At 41.8% G+C, this 19,197-nt stretch overlaps 2 protein-coding genes across 2 annotated transcripts; one reads left to right on the top strand and one right to left on the bottom strand.

The window, feature by feature from the left end:
* Positions 1-644: 644 nt before the first annotated feature.
* LOC103179787 (PRA1 family protein 3) lies at positions 645-13,005 on the top strand. The gene is made up of 3 exons (XM_007895207.2): positions 645-1,010; positions 8,842-9,059; positions 11,746-13,005. The coding sequence occupies exons 1-3, from the start codon at positions 835-837 to the stop codon at positions 11,919-11,921; spliced, it is 570 nt and encodes a 189-aa protein (XP_007893398.1). The 5' UTR covers positions 645-834; the 3' UTR covers positions 11,922-13,005.
* Positions 13,006-14,075: 1,070 nt separating this feature from the next.
* On the bottom strand, positions 14,076-18,878 carry lmod3 (leiomodin 3 (fetal)). Its single transcript, XM_007895206.2, has 3 exons — positions 18,364-18,878; positions 15,730-17,190; positions 14,076-14,140 (listed from the first exon to the last, which is right to left on the bottom strand). Exons 1-3 carry the CDS (start codon positions 18,670-18,672, stop codon positions 14,114-14,116), a joined length of 1,797 nt encoding a protein of 598 aa, XP_007893397.2. The 5' UTR covers positions 18,673-18,878; the 3' UTR covers positions 14,076-14,113.
* Positions 18,879-19,197: the final 319 nt, after the last annotated feature.

The raw sequence follows: 19,197 nt of genomic DNA, 5'->3' as shown, positions 1-19,197 counted from the left end.
GCTGTACCAGCGCGGGGTGCTGATCCTGTTGTGAATTGACATGGACCTGGTCTGGTTTCACTGTCTTACCATAGACACACACACACACACACACATACAGCACTCACAGACACACACACACACACACAGACAGACACACACACACGAAGACACACTCACAGACACACACAGAAAGACAGACACACACTCACTCACAGACACACACACACACACATACACACACACACACACACACACGAAGACAGACACACACTCACTCACAGACACACACTCACTCACAGACACACACAGAAAGACACACTCAGACAGACACACACTCAGACACATAGACAGACACAGACACACACTCAGACACACTCAGACACACAGACACACTCAGACACACAGACAGGCACTCACACTCAGACACACACTCACAGACACACACTCACACACTCACAGACACTCACACTCACAGACACTCACACTCACAGACACTCACACTCAGACACTCACAGACACTCACTCACACACGCGGGGATGTTTGAGGCAGTGAGTGACTGTGCCGCGGGGCAGAGAGAGACCGACACAGTCCCTCCCACCACATCAGGACCACAGGGGGTGGGTTCCGGGGGCGGAGCAGTTTGACGCTTTCTTAAAATATTGGCACATCCGGTGGTTCAGCGGAGCGGTGTTTCTCTGGTTCTCTCCTCTCTCTCTCTCTCTCTCCTCTCTCTCTCTCTCCCTCTCCCTCTCTCCCCCTCTCCCTCTCTCTCTCTCCCCTCTCTCCCCCTCTCTCTCCTCTCTCTCTCTCTCTCTCTCCCCCCCTCTCCCCCGCGGGTTATTGCTGTTGATATGGAGGTGCAGTTCGCGCCCCTCAGACCGTGGGATGACTTCCTCTCGGGTTCCGCTCGCTTCGCCCGTCCGGATTTTAACGATTTGGCCAAATGGAACAACCGAGTGGTCAGCAATTTACTGTACTACCAAAGCAACTACTTGGTCACAGCCGTCACCGTCCTCTTATTGGTCGGGTAAGGGAAGGGGTCTCTGTGTTTGTGTGTGTGTCTCTGTGTGTGTGTCTCTGTGTCTGTGTCTCTGTGTGTCTGTGTGTGTCTCTGTGTGTGTGTGTGTGTCTGTGTGTGTGTCTGTGTGTGTGTGTCTCTGTGTGTGTGTGTGTCTCTGTGTGTCTGTGTGTGTGTGTGTCTCTGTGTGTGTGTCTGTGTCTGTGTGTCTGTGTGTGTCTCTGTGTGTGTGTGTGTCTGTGTGTGTCTCTGTGTGTGTGTGTGTGTGTGTGTCTGTGTGTCTGTGTGTCTCTGTGTGTGTGTGTGTCTGTGTGTGTCTCTGTGTGTGTGTGTCTGTGTGTGTCTCTGTGTCTCTGTGTGTGTGTGTGTGTGTGTTTCAGGGCCTTTCGCACGAAAAAAAGCCACACAAGATAATCTTTGCGCGGATTGTATAACGCTGCGCCTTTGTATTTGCGCACAAACCAACACCACAACACACAACACCACAACACACAACAAACACCAACACACCAACACACACCAACACACCACACACCAACACACAACACACCAACACACAACACACCAACACACACCAACACACCACACACCAACACACAACACACCAACACACAACACACCAACACACAACAACCAACACCACAACACACAACAAACACCAACACACCAACACACACCAACACACCAACACAACAACACACAACACACCAACACACACCAACACACAACACAACAACACACAACACACCAACACACACCAACACAACAACCAACACACAACACACCAACACACAACACACACCACCACACACCAACACACAACACACCAACACCAACACACACCAACACACCACACCCCAACAAACACCAACACACACCAACACACACCACACCCCAACACACACCAACACCCCAACACACACCAACACACACCACACCCCAACACACACCAACACCCCAACACACCCCAACACACACCAACACCCCAACACACACCAACACACACCACACCCCAACACACACCAACACCCCAACACACACCAACACACAACACACCAACACCAACGCACACACACACCACACCCCAACAAACACCAACACACACCAACACACACCACACACCAACACACACCACACCCCAACACACACCAACACCCCAACACACCCCAACACACAACACCCCAACACACAACACCCCAACACACCCCAACACACACCACACCCCAACACACACCAACACCCCAACACACACCAACACCCCAACACACACCAGCACACACCACACCAACACCAACACACCAGGCGGAGAGACCTCAGCCTTTTCTTGTGCTTTATTGTATTACAGCAATGTATGAATGCAGTGTCCAGTCGCTATAACTAACACATACAAATAAAGAGAGGGGTGTGTGTGTGTGTGTGTTGGAGGGGGGGGGCTGCTTTAACTATTTATAGTCTCCTACCCCCACTGTCTGTATGTTATAATAATTATAATAATAATTATAATAATTACTAATAATCATCCTGGCATTGGAGGCATCTCAAAGCACTTCACAGGATATGTTGTAAAGCGTAATGACTGGGAATTTTGTGGGGAGAAATGTGACAGCCAATTGCACACAGCAGTGTACGACAAACAGTCATGGATTTTTTTTGGAGAGATTATTATCCCCGGACTGACAACTGGGTTCCTACTCACTGCTCGGTAAACAGAGGCGTGTGGAGTAAGGAAACTTGCCTCATGTTTTGCCTCGAACAGCAATCAAAACCAGGGCCTCCGATTTGCGAGGCGAGTGCACTAACCACTACACTACCAGAGTCACTTGGGGCTTAGCTGGTTTTATTGCATTACGTTTCCTTAAAAAAATGTGAAAACTGCTCAAATGCTTTGCCTGGAACTACAGGGTGACCAAAAAGAGGACCTGCCCACCCACCACACACACTCGGGTCTTAATCCCTGACTGTTCAGCCCCTCGGGACGTCCTCCAGATAGGAACAGCGCTTTACAAATGTAATTTTGTATTGTGTATTGTAACATCTAATGAGGCTTAAAGAAATGATTTGTTTTTAGATAACAGGGTAGCTGAAAAATAAGACTTTTTGGTCACACTGAATACAGGAAAAATGCTGTATTATTCCTGCAAAGATTTTTTTAAGCTTGACTTGAATAAACCAGTTACAATGTTAAAGTGTGCAGTCACAGTGTATCAATGTTTATACCTCTTAATACCAAAGTAAACACTGATCATTGTGTAATTACACGCCATGCTTATTCATGCTATCTTGTGACACTGAGGAATTGTCAGTTAGTTATCCTGTAACTCTTTCTCCAGTAAACTCTCCAGTGTCAATGTGAAATAGGCTTCATTAACCAGCAGATGAATCAACTGCTGATGGGACTGCTATTGCCATCCTACTTTACAAATAATGTTCATCTCCTTCAAGGTTTGTGACCTTCCCCCCCTCACACACACCCAGACCCAGAAGCAGTCTTAAGTTTTTGCCGGTTTCCCCTCGATGGTTCTGCATGGCATTGAGATGATGCCCTGAATCACACTGTGTGAGGGTGGGTTGGGGAATATTTAACTTGCGTCTCCAAGCCAATATCTCTCTCTGTATGTTATCAGTGTGGGGTTCAGCTGTCTTTTTCCATAACCTTTTGTAATTTTTTTAAAAAAAATCTGCTGAGGTGTTCTGTCTGGAAATATATAGGAAAAGTGCTGTATTAATCCAGCACAGTTTTTTTTTTAGCTTGGGTAAACCGGAGAATTAGTCATCATTTGGGCTGAGCTAATCGATCAATAATCTGCTATATTCCCCAGCCCTGCTGGTGTATGGTTCCACAAGTATCAGTTTAGTTCCTTTGTCGATTCGTCATCTGTGAATTTTAGCTGATATCGTCACTAGATTATTTGACCAGAAAGGGTGGGGGGAGGGACTGGTAGGATAAATAATAATCCTTGCATTTGATACAGCGCTTTTCACGTCGGGAGGACGTCCCAAAGCGCTTCACAGAACACACTGTAAAGTGAATTGACTGTATATTTGTGGGCGAAAATGACTGATACTCATCACAGGTCCAAGTCTTGTCTTTATACCTTTTACACATTGCATGCAATCCGGGACGCTCTGGATTTAAGCGCTCCAGGATGCAACTTGGCATAAAAGGTGCTATATAAATGCAAGATGTTGTTGTTGTCACTTCATGTTGCAGAAACATGGTGAAGCACCTTGAGATATTCTGAACATTATTGGCGTCATACCAAATACAATGGTTATTAATTTATTTTTTTCAACTCCTCACTCTTTCATTTTAGTTGTTTTTTTTACAGAAAATGTTGTAAAGAAGTGAAATCCTTCTGTAGCTTCATCTGCAAGTTTTCTTCCATTTTGCTGCTGCCAGAATATATTTGTGACTCTAATATTGGAGTACATCCTGCGTGACCTTTAACTTTCATAGTGCTGGCTCCTGTCAAAGGTTAAAGCCTGGTTCTGTGTAAAATGAAACCATGTTTTACACAAGTATTGGGTGCGTCATAATGAAAGGAGGGTGATCAAAGGGATGGTCGAAGAGGAGGATCTTGAGATGGGTCTTAAAGGAGGCAAGGGAGGGGGTGAGGTGGAGCAACTGCAGGATGGAGTTCCAGAGGGTGGGGGTAGAGTGGCTGAAGGCTCGCCCCCCAATGGTGGGGTGGGCGAGGCAGGGGAAGGTGAAGCAGGCCGGAGCTTGCTGAGCGGAGGGAGCGGGCAGGATGGTAGGGGGTTAGGATGTCGCAGAGATAGTGGGGAGGTACTGGAGCAAAGCCATGGAGGGCTTTGAAGGTGAGGACCAGGATCTTGAACTGTATCCTCTGTGTGATGGGAAGCCAATAGAGCCGGGGGAGGATGGGGGTGATAGGGTCACGGAGCCTGGTGCAGGAGAGGACACGGGCTACAGAGTTCCGGATGATCTGCACCCTATGGAGGGAGGAGTTGGGGAGGCCGACAAGCAAGGAGTTTGCATAGTCGCTTGATGTTATGAATGTGTGTATGAGGGTTTCGGCAAGACAGTGGCAGAGCTGGACGATGTTGCAGAGGTGGGGGCAGGCAGAGCAGGTCATGGCGCAGATGTGGGGTAGAAGGGATAGTTGAGGGTCAAACAAGATGCCAAGGATCCGGACTGCTTAGTAAGATGGAGTGTGCATCCTTGGATAGTGATCCTGTCAGTGCCTGAGGTGTGGCGCCAATCAGGAGGGCCTCGGTCTTGTTGACTTTCAACTGAAGAAAGTTACAAATACAGTCACTACACTACATGGTAAAGTCTGTGAAGCTCTTTGAGATGTCTCGATCGAGCGATAAGCTCTCTGGGACCCTACCCTGTGTGAGGGCTGCTATAAATGCAAGTTGTTGTTGATAGGATGCGAAATCAAATACAGGATTGAAGATTTGGATGTACAATACCGAGGAGAGCCTCATTCTTACTGTTCAGACCATAACAGCTAACTTTCCCCCTTCGCCTCTTCTGTGACCATTACGACATCATCTGGGTCCCAGACACACCTTTCCTCTCTCTGGTCTGACTATTTTGTTGCAATCCCCCCCACTTTGTTTTGCATCATTAACACCTCGTTAACCCATCATCCCCTGTCCTCTACCCCATTTTCTCCTTTGTCTTCCTTGCTCTTCCTCCCCACCTCTCTGTTAGCCCTTTAAAACCTCTTCCTCTCAACATGCCCCAGTTCTGATGAAGGGTCATGGACCCGAAATGTTGACTCACTTTCCTTTCTCCATAGATGCTGCCTGACCTAAGAGTGTTCCCAGCGACTTCTGTTTTTGTTATATACTACTTCAGGTCTTTAATGAAATGGTTGCTCAGAGGTGCAGATTGTTAGCAGTCCTGCTTTGCATTGATGAATATTCTGTTCAAATTTGAGGGAACCAATTTCAAAGTAATTATTGCAGTGTCTAATTTGCCAACCAAGCTTGGGAAAGGATTTGTGACTTTCAGCGTCTTCACCAAATCGCTTTCCCCTCCAATGTGATCATGCTTACAGATGCCTCCATACCATTGCTTGTACACCCGCTCTTTCCATTTGATAATAATAATCCCTGCATTCGATATCTTCGGATCAGCTGTCCAACAGAATCCATCTCTAGATGGAATGAGGTTTCCTAATTACACAAATTGATCAGTCACTTCATGACTTTTTAATAATAAAATAACCCTTGCATTTGATATAGCGCCTTATCGCGTCTTCAAGACGTCTCAAAGCGCTTCACAGAATATACTGTAAAGTGAATTGACTATATTTTTGTGGGAGAAATGTGGTAGCCAATTGCACACAGTAGTCGTGACCAAATTATGATTATTTTTTAAAGAGATTATTACCCCCGCAAAAGCGAACCGCCAATCAACTACAACCGGGTTCTACTTATTACTCTTTGTGTGATTTTACTGCCATGTTTGTCTACAAAAATACAGTCATTACACTTTACATAGTAAAAAAAATTGTGTGAAGGACTTTGGGACATTTTGACAATGTGATAAAGTACTATATCAAGTCCAAGGACAATTGTTATTGCTGAATGAATTGAAAGTGGAACATTGCATCTATTAATAACTACAGAGCTTGATCTACTCTGAAATGGAGAGCTGATTAAAGTACTGGTATACTTTAATTTATCTTGTTTTTCAGTCCATTCTCTGTCCCTAGGTTTGGTTTGAAACAACAATAATTTTCATTTGTATAGCACCCCATCCCAGAGCATGAAACCCGCTGGAAGCCGCGCAATAGCCAGAATGTACCATGTATTCCTCCCTCGCATTATAGATATACCATTTACCCGTACCATTAAGCTAGTACAGTGAGAGCTGCTATAGCCATTGGAACATTTTTTGCACCAACTCCCAGTTCTGCTCTGCTGAGACTGTTGTACTGCACTGAGATATTTAATGAGAGAGGTGGGGGAGGAAACAAGGACAATATTTATCCTCTTAGAGACTAGAGTTTGGAATTGTGTTAAATAGAATCTGTTTCCTTTCATCATCCAAGACGAATTAAAGTATACCATTTGCCCTGTCCTGTGACTGTTTCTCACGTTTCTTATCTTACTTCACATGGTTCTTGATTCAGTGTTTGGAGCAATGTTGATCACATATTATAACTTAAATTTCTTCATTGGTTTTGTTTTCTCTCTCTGACTATGCATGAATTGTGTAACACTTCTAGCCTGGAAACTGAGAGCTGTCCTTCTAAATATAAATGGGCAACGACTATAATTGATGCAAGGCCACAGAAATCTGGGCATATACACAGGCAAACTCAAACTTTCCAATGAGTCTGACATTAGAGGATGGATTATGAGTTCACTGCAGAGGAATGGCGCTTGGACTGCTGACTGTGATGCAGTCTGCTTCAACTAAATGGTTCCAACTGGGATTTAGGCGAAGGAAGGAATGTTATTATTAACACTTGTATGGCTCGTATTGTTCCACTGTACCTACGTTTTATGAAAAGATAACTGTTAGCTTTGGAAATATTTAGTTACTGTAATTAAAAATTGCCTTATTGGATTTTTTGTGGCAGGTTTGAACATTCATTGTTCTCAACAAATTGTAATTGTTTTTAACCTGATGACTGTTTATCACTAAATGGTTGCTGGAATATTTTTGCCCACCTACACACACACACAGGGGTAGGAGAGGAACATGAGGAAAAGCAGAATTGATGTGGAAAGTTGACTGAAGTTTACAGGGTTTGTCAAGTGCATGTTAGTTGCTTAAGCTGGGTTCTTGCCCCATTTCCTGTAGGATGTGAATCGTTTGAAGATACAAGTATAGCTACTGCAGGAAATGGAAACTCAGAAGGGGGTGTACTTCTGTAGTTTAAGTTGTGCAAAGGGAGCTTCCTGCCAGAAAATTAGTAAAATTGATGTGCCGTTAATGCATGCAGTGTTTAATTTTTTTGGTGCCTCTGAATTTCAAGCTTTTTCCTGATTGGTGCTGTGTTAAAAGTGGCAAATGGGAGCCAAACAATAATTGCTCCCAGTTCAACCTGTGCTGTAGGAGTGCTGACACTGAAACTGTTTGATCCCTTACCAGAAATTAGCACCTTTCATCAAAAATCTAAACTCTCGTTTATAACAGAAGTACCAGACAAGTTGGAAGGAGAATTACTTTTATTTTCTCAGTGTACTTTCACCTGTTTTCCATCCGCTTTAATCAGAATTTAAACTACGTGAGGACCCTTATCAAAGAAAAAAGCACATTATTGTTGTACCTGATGTTTCCACAGTGGGGTGCTGTGCATCATTTGTGACTCAAGTGCACTATTGGTCTGCAAAGCGCCATAACTGGGTACTACAGCCTTAGAATGTGATCTCTTCGGTGGTTTACTCACAGAGCGATACAGTGACAATCTAATAAGGCAGGCAGATGGATTTAATATACAAGGAAACTTTACAGTATATCCTGTGAAGCACATTGATACTTCTCGACGATGTGATAAGCCGCTATATCAAATACAAGGATTATTATCTAATTTGCTCTTGAATGAGCTGATGCAATTTCTAATGTTCTCCAGTTAAATGTGCTAGCAACATTTTGGATGTTATATGATACAGTAAACCTCACATAAGTCGTATGAGTTGGGACCATACAATTAATATGACTTATGCAAAGTATGAGTTATGTCAAACTTGCATAGAATATGAACTCTTGAACAAGACTAGGCTGCACGATGTGGGTGATTATATGATTTATACCGATCAGATGTGTGCGAGTTTTACTGTGACTGTTGCCACTGCTTGTGTTGAACTGTTCATCTCTAATAATACTGAAGCATTGTTTTATTTCTGCTGACAGGTTTATGCAACCCCTTCAAATGATCCTAGGAGGGGCAGTGGTTGTGCTGGTGTTCACAGGCTCTTTGTTGGTGTCCGAAAACAAAGCAGTTATTGGGAATTTCAAGCGTCAGTATCCGACATCTTTTGTTTTGATCATCCTGGTGGTTAGTCACTTTCTCATGTCGCTCTTCGGAGGAGTGATGGTCTTCCTATTTGGAATCGCTTTACCATTAGTTTGTAAGTAATCTATCTCCCATACAAATGTATGATGCTCAAATGTTAATCAATACTTTTCATCCCCAAACAGATATCAGCTAGAATATTTTTGTTTTTATGTGTGAAGGATGGTCTGATGATCTCAATAGAATGTGAGATTAGTTTGGATGAAAAAGTACCTTTGGTCAAGATCCTCACCCTTGTCTTCAAATCCCCCCACTCCTCTGCACCCCCCTACCTCTCTGACCTCCTCTCTCCTCAAAACAGTACCCTTTGCCTTCGTTCCTCCGGGTCTGGCCTTCTCCTTGTCCCCGAGTCCTCCGCTCCACCCTCGGCGGCCGTTCCTTCAGCCATTATGCCCCGAGGCTCTGGAACTCCCTTCCTCACTCCCTTCACCTCGCCCCCTCTCTTCCTATTTTCAGGTCTCTGCTGAAGACCTTTCTTTCGACCACGCCTTTGGTCACGTTCCTCCCCCTGGCTCGGTCCCGGGATCCATTACTGTGAAGCGCTCTGAGCGTGGAGTGCACTGTATAAATCCAAGTTGTTGTTGTTGTTCCATTTAATACTTAACCTGACTATCCTCCCATCACAGCATCAATCTTTTACGTTGGACCTCAACCACCCTTCCCGGTACCCTGTTCCAGTTGTTAATCTGTCTGGAAATTGCCCCTTTGCAGCTCTAAATCTGTGTCCCTCTTTTGTTCTCGTCTTCATGTAATTCGAAACTTCTTATTAGTAAAGAGGAAGATTAGCAGCCAAAATGTTCTGCTCCAGATCACCATCCTGTTGAAAGATACGCACATTTGATGTGAACAAGATTGTTCTTGATTTGCGCAATCAAAAAGCAGGTTGCACTTTGCTCCCTCAGTTCATGCAAATGGTCACTTGGGCGAGCAACTAAAGGGCTGCTAGTACCATTATACTGTATCGCAGCCAGAGTCAACTCCTTCAGGATAGGGGAGAAAATTGGCAAAAACAAAATCACTTTTAAGTACTTTTTTTTAGAAGATGAATCAATGTTCATGTGATCTTATTGAGAGGATTGTGTAACTTTGTCACAAACCACTATAGCTTCAAACCATAACTAGCAGAGAATTATCCAGCAGCTCTATTACCTGGTTTAATTTGCTTGTGTGAATAAATATATGATATATATAAAAAAAATGCATGACAAAAATTACTGAAACTACTGGAGAGGGGCGGGGGACTGGAGAAAGGCAGATGTTACTCATATTTTTAAGAAAGGTAACAAAGATGACCCAGGAAACTATAGATTAGCAAGTTTGACGTTCATTGTGGGTAAAATTATTAAGAATAAAATCTTATTAAGAATAAAATCATGGAGCATCTGGACAGAAATAAAATCATAAATGATAGCCAATATGGGTTAATGAAGGGAAGGTCTTGCTAATCTAATTTACTGATTTTCTTTGAGGGGTGACAAGGGAGCTTGACAAGGGTAAGGCTGTGGAGGTTGTATATCTGGATTTCAGTAAGGGCTTTGATACAGTTCCTCTTGAGAGGTTGGCACTGAAAGTAAAGAAAGTGGGAATCAGTGGAGGCATAGTACGATGGATACGCAATATGTTGACCAGAAGAACCCAGAGGGTGGTGGTACAGGGAATGTCAGCAGACTGGGAAAATGTAACCAGTGGAGTTCCATAAGGGCCTGTTTTGGGACCTCTTTTATTTAATATAAATGACCTGGAACTAGGAGTCGCAAGAACAGTGGCTAAGTTTGCAGATGACACCAAGCTAATGAAGGTGGTAGATTGCGAAGCTGAACAAAATAGGTTGCAGGAGGATTTGAACATACCTGAAAATTGGGCAGACCAGTGGCAGATTCAATGTGGAGAAATGTAAAGTGCTTAACATAGGGTCAAAAAATCCTGGAAGGGACTATTATTTGAACGGAAGGAAAATAATATGTATGGGAAATGAAAAGCACCTGGGGGTCCTGATTGATAATACATTGAAGCTCTCCCAATAATGCTCTGTGGCAGTGAGTAAAGCAAACCAGATATTGGGATGTATCAAAAGATCATAGCAAGCTGAAATAGCAGGGTAATCCTGCCACTGTAGAAAAATCATTGGTGAGAGCATACATAGAATACTGTGTATAGTTCTGGTTGCCACAGTACAAAAAGGATATTGGAGAAATCAAGAAGATACAGAAGAGGGCAACCAAAATGATTGAGGGAATGGAGGGACTGGACTATGAGGAGCGACTAAGTAAATTGAGCATGTTCATGCTGGAAAAGAGAAGATTGATTGCTGTCTTTAAGATTCTAAAGAGGCAAGACAATATAGATCATGACAGGCTGCTTCAACTTGTCCAGAATAGTAAAACCAGAGGACACGGCCTGCGAGTGAAGGGGGGATATTCAGAACAAATCTACGCAAACACTATTTCAGTGAGCGAATAGTGAACCTGCGGAACAGGCTCCCTAAGGAGATGGTTGAAGCAGGAAGTGTTGATTCTTCCAAACACAGTTTAGATTATTTTCTTTTAGGAAATAACATTATGGGATATAGTACATAGGTAGTTTGGGACATATGTGCATGCGACCGCCAGGAAGGTGGAAGGTGAACTAGATGGACCTTGGTCTTTTTTCGTCCAGCATTACTTATGTTCTTATATTAAAATAACTTTAATTCTGCTTTCATGTGAATACATCCTAAAATGTTAATTCATGTAATATTTCAGTGATCTTCATACATTCTTCTCTACGTCTTCGCAACTTGAAGAACAAGCTTGAGAACAAGATGGAAGGGATTGGCCTGAAGAAGACGCCAATGGGTATCTTAGTGGATGCGCTTGGCCAAGAACAGGAAAACATTGCCAAAATTGCAGACTTGTTGGCAAATCGAAGCAAAGATTAACCAGGAACTGATGATCTGTATTTTATTTTTATCAGCGGCTTGGTACTGGATTAATGATCTTCCATGGTTAAATATTCCAAAGGGCAAATGAGTAGTTTAAACTTAAGTGGATTGAAAACTGAAATGCTTTGCGAAAAAACTGAAATCGCTTGGCAAAATACTGGCTGGTGTCTCTTGTTTTTTTGGCTTTATATAATAACTGTCATTGTTTGCTTGTATTTAAAAAAATCAATAGTTAATACAGCAGAATGTGAATTGATAATAAGCATAGTTTACCTTGAGTGTTAGTTTTTGATGTGATTCATTGTCTGCAGTCCGGAAACTGACAAAGGTCTCTGGTTGGACCTGCAGCTTTGATAATGCTTTCTGTATTTGTGTTCAGGTACAGTGCATTTCAATGGTCTTGGAGCATGACTGCACTGTAGCATTAGAATATATCAGAACTCATTGTATTGCATTATATCAGTGATGGATTAATTTACATCCTTCATCACAAACCTAACATCCAAGTTTCATTAAGTGCAGAAAATTCTGATCTTGCGTACCATTATGTATAGAATAATGTTATGATTTCAGTCAGATTTATGAAGAGGCGCATTTTTTAAAAAAACTAGATATTTTTGTTGTGTTATCAGCTAGTTTATGTATAAAGGACATCTAGAAGGCTAAGGTTCAGTCTTGTGGTATTAAATTTCAAATGCTAAGTACATTCAATAAAAAACATAAATATGAATTTCTCATGAAACATAAAACTATTCATCCTTCTCTTAGAGAACAGCACCATTGGGCAGAAGGTGCAGCTAATTATAGTAATTAGTCTATTAATGTTAATTAATAGAATATTAATGTTTGCTCAAATATTACAAGAGGAGTTCCTGAAAACTGAGTTTAAAAAAACATTGATTGAAATTTCACCGCTTCAATGAAACAACAGACTCAATTCCAATAATTCTAGCCTGTGAACTACTGCTATAATGTTGTTTCTATGGTAGGCAGTTAAAGTAACCATGTAATTTTTAATTGTTTGGAGGTTCAAAGGTGTACAACATGTCTCCTTGCATGAAATAAAGGTTGCTTTAAAATACTTTCTTGTGTTCTGTTTGAAGAATGGCACATTCTGTTATGCTTAATCAACATTACAATTTACCTGTATAAAATGTACAATGAAACCTAACTGAAGAGACCTTGCGATTTAGCACAAATTCTGTACAGTTCATGATTGAGCCCACATTTGGCTATGAACAAAAACAGAACTATTTAAATTGCTAATCTTCAAGTCAGACCTTGGGATGTGAAAGTTTCAGAAACAATACAATAACTTTTATTGTGATGTCTTGAGGTCATCAATTTAAATGTCGTATTAATTTAGTTCCAGTTATCCTATCACAGGAGTGTCTTACTTTAATCAGAATGGTCTTCAGTATTCCTAAGCTCCAGAACAACATTCAAACATTGACACCAAGTGAAATGAGCATTTTGTGTCATTCATGTTAATAAAACATAAGTAGCTTATTTTATCTTCATTGATTTTTTAATTGCATACTGGCATGAATGCATACATTTATTAACTTTTGACATCGGCAGTGCAGGAAGACTGGCAAAATTGTCTGTAAAAACTGAAGATTTTTACAGTAACCGTGAAGTATAATATGCAAAACAGTTTAGCAGGAAACATCACTTGACTGTTCATTGTTAAATTCTAGAAGAATATTACCAACTTCACTGAGCAGCATTGACCAAAATGGCACCGATTTACCAGTTCCACGTAGATTAAAACAAAATACATTAACATGGACTTAAGGCTGTTTCATAGGGCTTTGTTTTATGAGCTGGGAGTTTTTTTGATAAACAAACAGTTTACAGCTACAGCAGTTAAGCCATTCAACAAAATAGAAAATACAAAGCTAATCATTTAATCATTTTATTTTATAATACATTTCCAGAATCAATGGTACAAATCTATGCTGAATAAATAACTTTCAAATGCAATTGGCTTTTAACGCTCAGTACGTGATTTGTGGAGTTGTTCAATACAAAAAAAATCCACTGGAAATGTTCTTTCATAATTGTTTCCGTGGAGATATGCAAAGAGTAGGGACTTGTCAACATATTATTCAGCCACTCTGTCTTTGGTTGCACAACACCAATATTTGAGACGTCACTCAGCATTCCATTTCATGATGATTATAAATCTAATTCAGGATATTTGGCAATTGAACCTGTACACAAAATAACAAGAATAAGTGAATGTCAGTGTTTATCAGAAGATATATTCTTAATCACCAAATTACAAGGAATTGCACACTTGCTCTCTTATTGGGCAAATTATGCCCTTTTCATCACTTATAAGTTGAAACCATCACAGTCCTATAATATATTATTGTACTACAATTCATAATTAAACATATTTATATACTATGTAAAATGTATCCCAATGTTATTTACTAAAACCAGGTACATATTGATGCACTGTGTGAATAAAGATATGCAAATACAGAGATTTATTTGGGGAAGGTTTTTTGCAGTATTTAAAAAATGCAGCATTAACTATTTTTGCAATGATCAATACTTCAGTTTCTCTTTCCTCATCGCTCAAGCCCATTGGAAATCATCTACAACTTGGAGAGTTAAATAAGGCTCATCACTGCTCTACAGCAGTGGGTCAATTTTCTGCTACCTTTTCGTCATCACACAACTGTGAATTAAACTGGTTAAAGAAGTCAGAAAACAATGGCTGTGAGCATGTACTTTTGCTATTTAGTCAAATCAGGAATATAATCAGAATTGGCGATGAGCCAGTTATGATTGACAGCTCTGCTCTATAAAACATGACAGGACATTTGGAATATACATAAAATGAGCAGCAATGTCATCTATATGATTCATTAACTAATCAAACCACTCAAACAGCAGACAATCCTCTGATTTTATGATGGAGAAGCTTGATATCTTTGATAGATAGGAGTCTAGTCAAGACTATTATTACTTATGGAAAGAGTGACTCATCTGACACCTATTCATCATTTCGATGAGGCACATTTTTATCCAGCAATGAAGTACGTACCAGTTGGAGATAAAACAGATTGAAGGGATTGCCTACACTTGAAAGAGAAGGATCGGAGTCTTATCGAAATGGTTACTCTTTGTCAGGCCAACAAGTAAATGATGATAAACAACTCAGCTGGCGGATGGCAGTCAAACCAAATTCAAACTTGCTTTCTATTAACATTCACCAGGGGTGTAGTGGGGGGGGAGGTGGTGGGGCAGCAGGGTCAAGAAGGAATAAATTTGGAGAGTATTGAGGCCAATATAATGCATCGACCACCATCTCAGTTGAAATGAGTTAAATCAGAACTGATCAAGGTTGAAGCTGGTACTCTCCTAGTCTGTGTGGCTCAGTAACATGCTAGATGGTGCATTTACCTGCTGATCCATCAGATAGCCACAGAATACCATTAATATTATAAGAGAAAGAGTTCAGAGCAAAGTAGTTACACCAGTGATATAAACATGGCACAGTGTCACTTCTATTCATAATAATTTAACTGGAGAATAATGGATACAAGAGTTATTTGGAGACAGTGAACGCATTCAGATATCATAAATGCATCAGTGTCAAACATCTCTAAGCTTTTTATATGAAATTAGAAAACTGGCTGGCTTTCTCATATGTATGAAGATTAATGTAACCTAACATTGCACAGGGTGAATGGTACCACCAGTGAACGGTGTAAAGGTTTGAGAAAGACCTATTATATTATAAAGCATCCCTGAGGAGACACCAGAAGTTTAAGAAGATTTCACTTACAGATTTTAGGTAAGCCACATTGCTGTGACGAATATCATTCAACAATTGATCCCGAGGCGTCTCTTGAACCAAAGGTGCTTGTCGGCCTCTCGGAACTGGCTTCAATGTCTTTATCATGTCCTTCAGATTGGCCTTTTCATTTAGGTGTGTCCCATTTTCATCAGCCTTGGCTTTATTTTGCATTTTGGAAGTTCTTTGGAGTTTCACTTGGGATGCCTCGGAGTTGTTTTCTGGGAAATTGTCAAAGGACAATGATGGATGGGTTGGATGTTTGTTGAACATTGCGAAGCCAGGCATATAGTCACTCAACATCTCAAGCAGCCCAGGGGGAAGATTCTGCAAGGACTCCATCATCTCTCCCTGTTCTTTTACCGATTGGTTCCTCTGCTCTTCCAACCTCTTTTTCCTCTGTTGATCCAGATTACGAGTCAACAGGTTTGTGACAACCATCCGTGGGCCAGGCAACTCAAAATGGTAGCCCAGTTTTAGGAGGGTAGTGTTGGCTTTCAAAAGCCTGGCAATTTCCATCTCAGCATGGTGACCCAACATGTGTCTTTGGTTGTGAAACCTCAGCTCATTCAGAGTCTCGTTAAACTGCAGGCACCTCATGATAGCCACGATGCCTTTGCCTGTGATGAAGTTGGATTCGATGTTCAGAGTGACGATCTTCTTGTTCTCCCGAAGCATGTTTGCCAGGGCAAAAGCCACGTTCTCATCTGCCCCCGTGTTGGCTATGCTAAAAGTGGTGATGTGTTTGTTCTTCTTCAAAGCTTCCACAAACTCCAGTAACATGTCTTTGGGGACATTTTCTATATTGTTCAAGTTGATTTCTTTAAGGTCCGCTTTGTTCTTGCGAATATTATTCAAAGATTCGTCTAAAAGTGTTGGGTTTCCTGAGGGCCTAGCTGTCAGTTTCAGAAAATTACTATCCAATCCAAGCTTCTTTGGTGTCTTTATTTTGGCTATTTTCTTCTCTGCATTCTCTTGACTTTCATTCACGTGTGTGGGATCTTCTTTATTCTCTTCTTTGCTGCCATTCACATTGCTCTGATCTTCAGTGGAGGAGCTTGGCTCTGGCTTATTACACACAGTCATGGTATCTTCATTCTTCTGCTCCATAATCGGCTGCTGCAGTGGAGAATGATCTGAATTGCTGCTCTCTGATATTTCATGTGCATCTCTGATATTTTCTTCAGCGTTTAACACAGGTTCAGTCACTCTCTGGTCTCCACTTTGCTGAGTCTTAAGAAGCCCCAGCATTTCCTTCTCCTTCTCTGGTTTGCATTCTATCTCCCTACAATCAACCACGTCATCAAGACCTTGCTGAATCCATTGGCTGTTTTCATTCAGACATTGAACAGTTTCTTTGAGTTTATCGCTATCACCTCGGACATTTGTGTTTTGCTCACAGCTGTTTTTTTCTTCAGCTTGCAGCTCCTCCAAAGCCTCAGTTATATTTTGCTGTTGAGAAGAGAGTTCTTTAATCTTTTGTTTTACATTAACATGTAGTTAAGGCACCATATCACATGGAAGGATTATTATTATTATTAGTTTCCTGATACTAGTAAAGCTGTGACACAATAGGGTACAATTTCACCTGAGTCTAGATTTACGCAGCATTTCAGAACACACAGAATTTGGCAAATTCTTAAATACAGCCATAATTTTGAAGCTGGTTGTCTGTAAGTTTCTTTTAAGAGCTACAGAAAACGGCTTCAAAGCAAGACTGTGTTTAAGCACCCTGAGATGCTACCCTGCATGAGGGGCGATATATAATTGCAAGTTATTGTTGAAGTTGTTGTTGTTATTTAAGAATTTGCCAAACAATTGTTCACCAGGAGCTTCTATTACACAGGCTCTGAATAGGTGGCTTTGGTAACCACACAACACTACCCACAAAATATACAGTCAATTCACTTTACAGTGTATTCTGTGAAGTGCTTTGAGACATTTCGAAGACGTGTTAAGGCTCTATATGAAATGCAAGGATTATTTTTATTATTATTATTATAGGTGTCCAACAAAGGATCTACTATCTATTTGTGTTTTGGTTGGTGGGGTTCAGGAAGTGTCCACACCACCAATTCTCATTGATGAATCAAACAACTCTGATAATTGTCACTCATTAACAATGCCCTCTATTACTGCTGAGACATTCCCCAAGGAGGATTCTTGTTAGACATGATAGTCATTTAATCCATCTCAAATGACTGAACCCAGAACCTTTTGACCCCAGTCAGTTCCTAAATCCAATGCTTAATTTCTTCAGGAAGTGACTTAGCAAAGGACAGCCAACTGCACCATAAAATGGGCAAATAAATAAATAAACCTCCCAATCAACGTCTGACTGCACTGGGACTATTGTTGAAATCGATGACAATTATCAAGAACCGCAGGCAGGATGACTCATTTACATTAATCCCCCAGGGCACCCAATGGAGAGCTGTATATAGAAACGCTTCATTATTACTTTGCAGTCTGTGTTGGTGTGAGAAGGGGAGAGAGGGAGCGAAGGAGAGAGGTGAGCACTGAGCTAGAGAGATAAGTGACCCCCTAACCAGAGTTCCAGCTGATGGAATTTACCTGAGGACATTGGTTCAATTGAGAAACACAGTAATTGGTTGAAACACTCACCACTGGCTGCTGGGCAACGTTAACAGGGACCCTTTCTTCATCCAAGATGCGACTCGTCTCCTTCTCCCAGTGTATGTAGTCAATCAGTGACCTGTGGTTGAAGGAGCCGGTGGGAGGTCTGGCCGTCTGGTCTCTCTGTCTATGCCCGATGGGCACCTGCAGGTCTGGCTCCAGATCGTCCATCTCGCTCTGCAGTTGTTTCAGCTCCTCGGCGGACAGTGTGGCAAGGATCTCATCCTCTTCCAGATCCCCTACCACCATGGACCCTTCTGCTTCTTCTTGCCCAGAGTCATTGCTGTATTCAGACATCTTCAGCTACAGGAAGGGAGAGTGTCTTGGAGAGTGGCTTTCAGCTCAAGCAGGAGCCCTCAGACCTGTTACTTTCCTCTGTCTTCACCCCCACCCCTACTCCTACCTCAACTCCCCTCCACTCCCCAAAAATATGTTGCAATATGGGAGGGAGCAGTAATTCTGCTGCTATCTGCGTGAGATCTATATTAAGCCCAGCTTGAGCAGCAAGTGTATTTATGGGGCTGGAGAGTTTCAGCAGCTTGTGTCAGCTGCAGGAGTCACACTGACATGTCACTACAGCTGGCCTGTCTTCCCTTCCTGCTCAATCCACTAGGCTTTTCCAGAATATTCGATTGGCATCGCCATTGGACACAACAAAATATACAATCAATTCACTTTACAGTACATTCTGTGAACCACTTTGAGACTCTCGAAGACATGGTAAGGCGCTATATCAAATGCAAGAATTATTATTGTTATGTAACCACACAAATATCCACTTTCGGCGTCATTTTAGCATAAGGTTTGCCTACCTACACACAG

This window comes from Callorhinchus milii, unplaced genomic scaffold (assembly GCF_018977255.1).
Source record: "Callorhinchus milii isolate IMCB2004 unplaced genomic scaffold, IMCB_Cmil_1.0 Scaffold12, whole genome shotgun sequence".
Lineage (NCBI taxonomy): Eukaryota > Metazoa > Chordata > Chondrichthyes > Chimaeriformes > Callorhinchidae > Callorhinchus > Callorhinchus milii.
The sequence above is the reverse complement of the archived record's forward strand: the minus strand, read 5'-3'. Positions and strand labels throughout refer to the sequence as shown.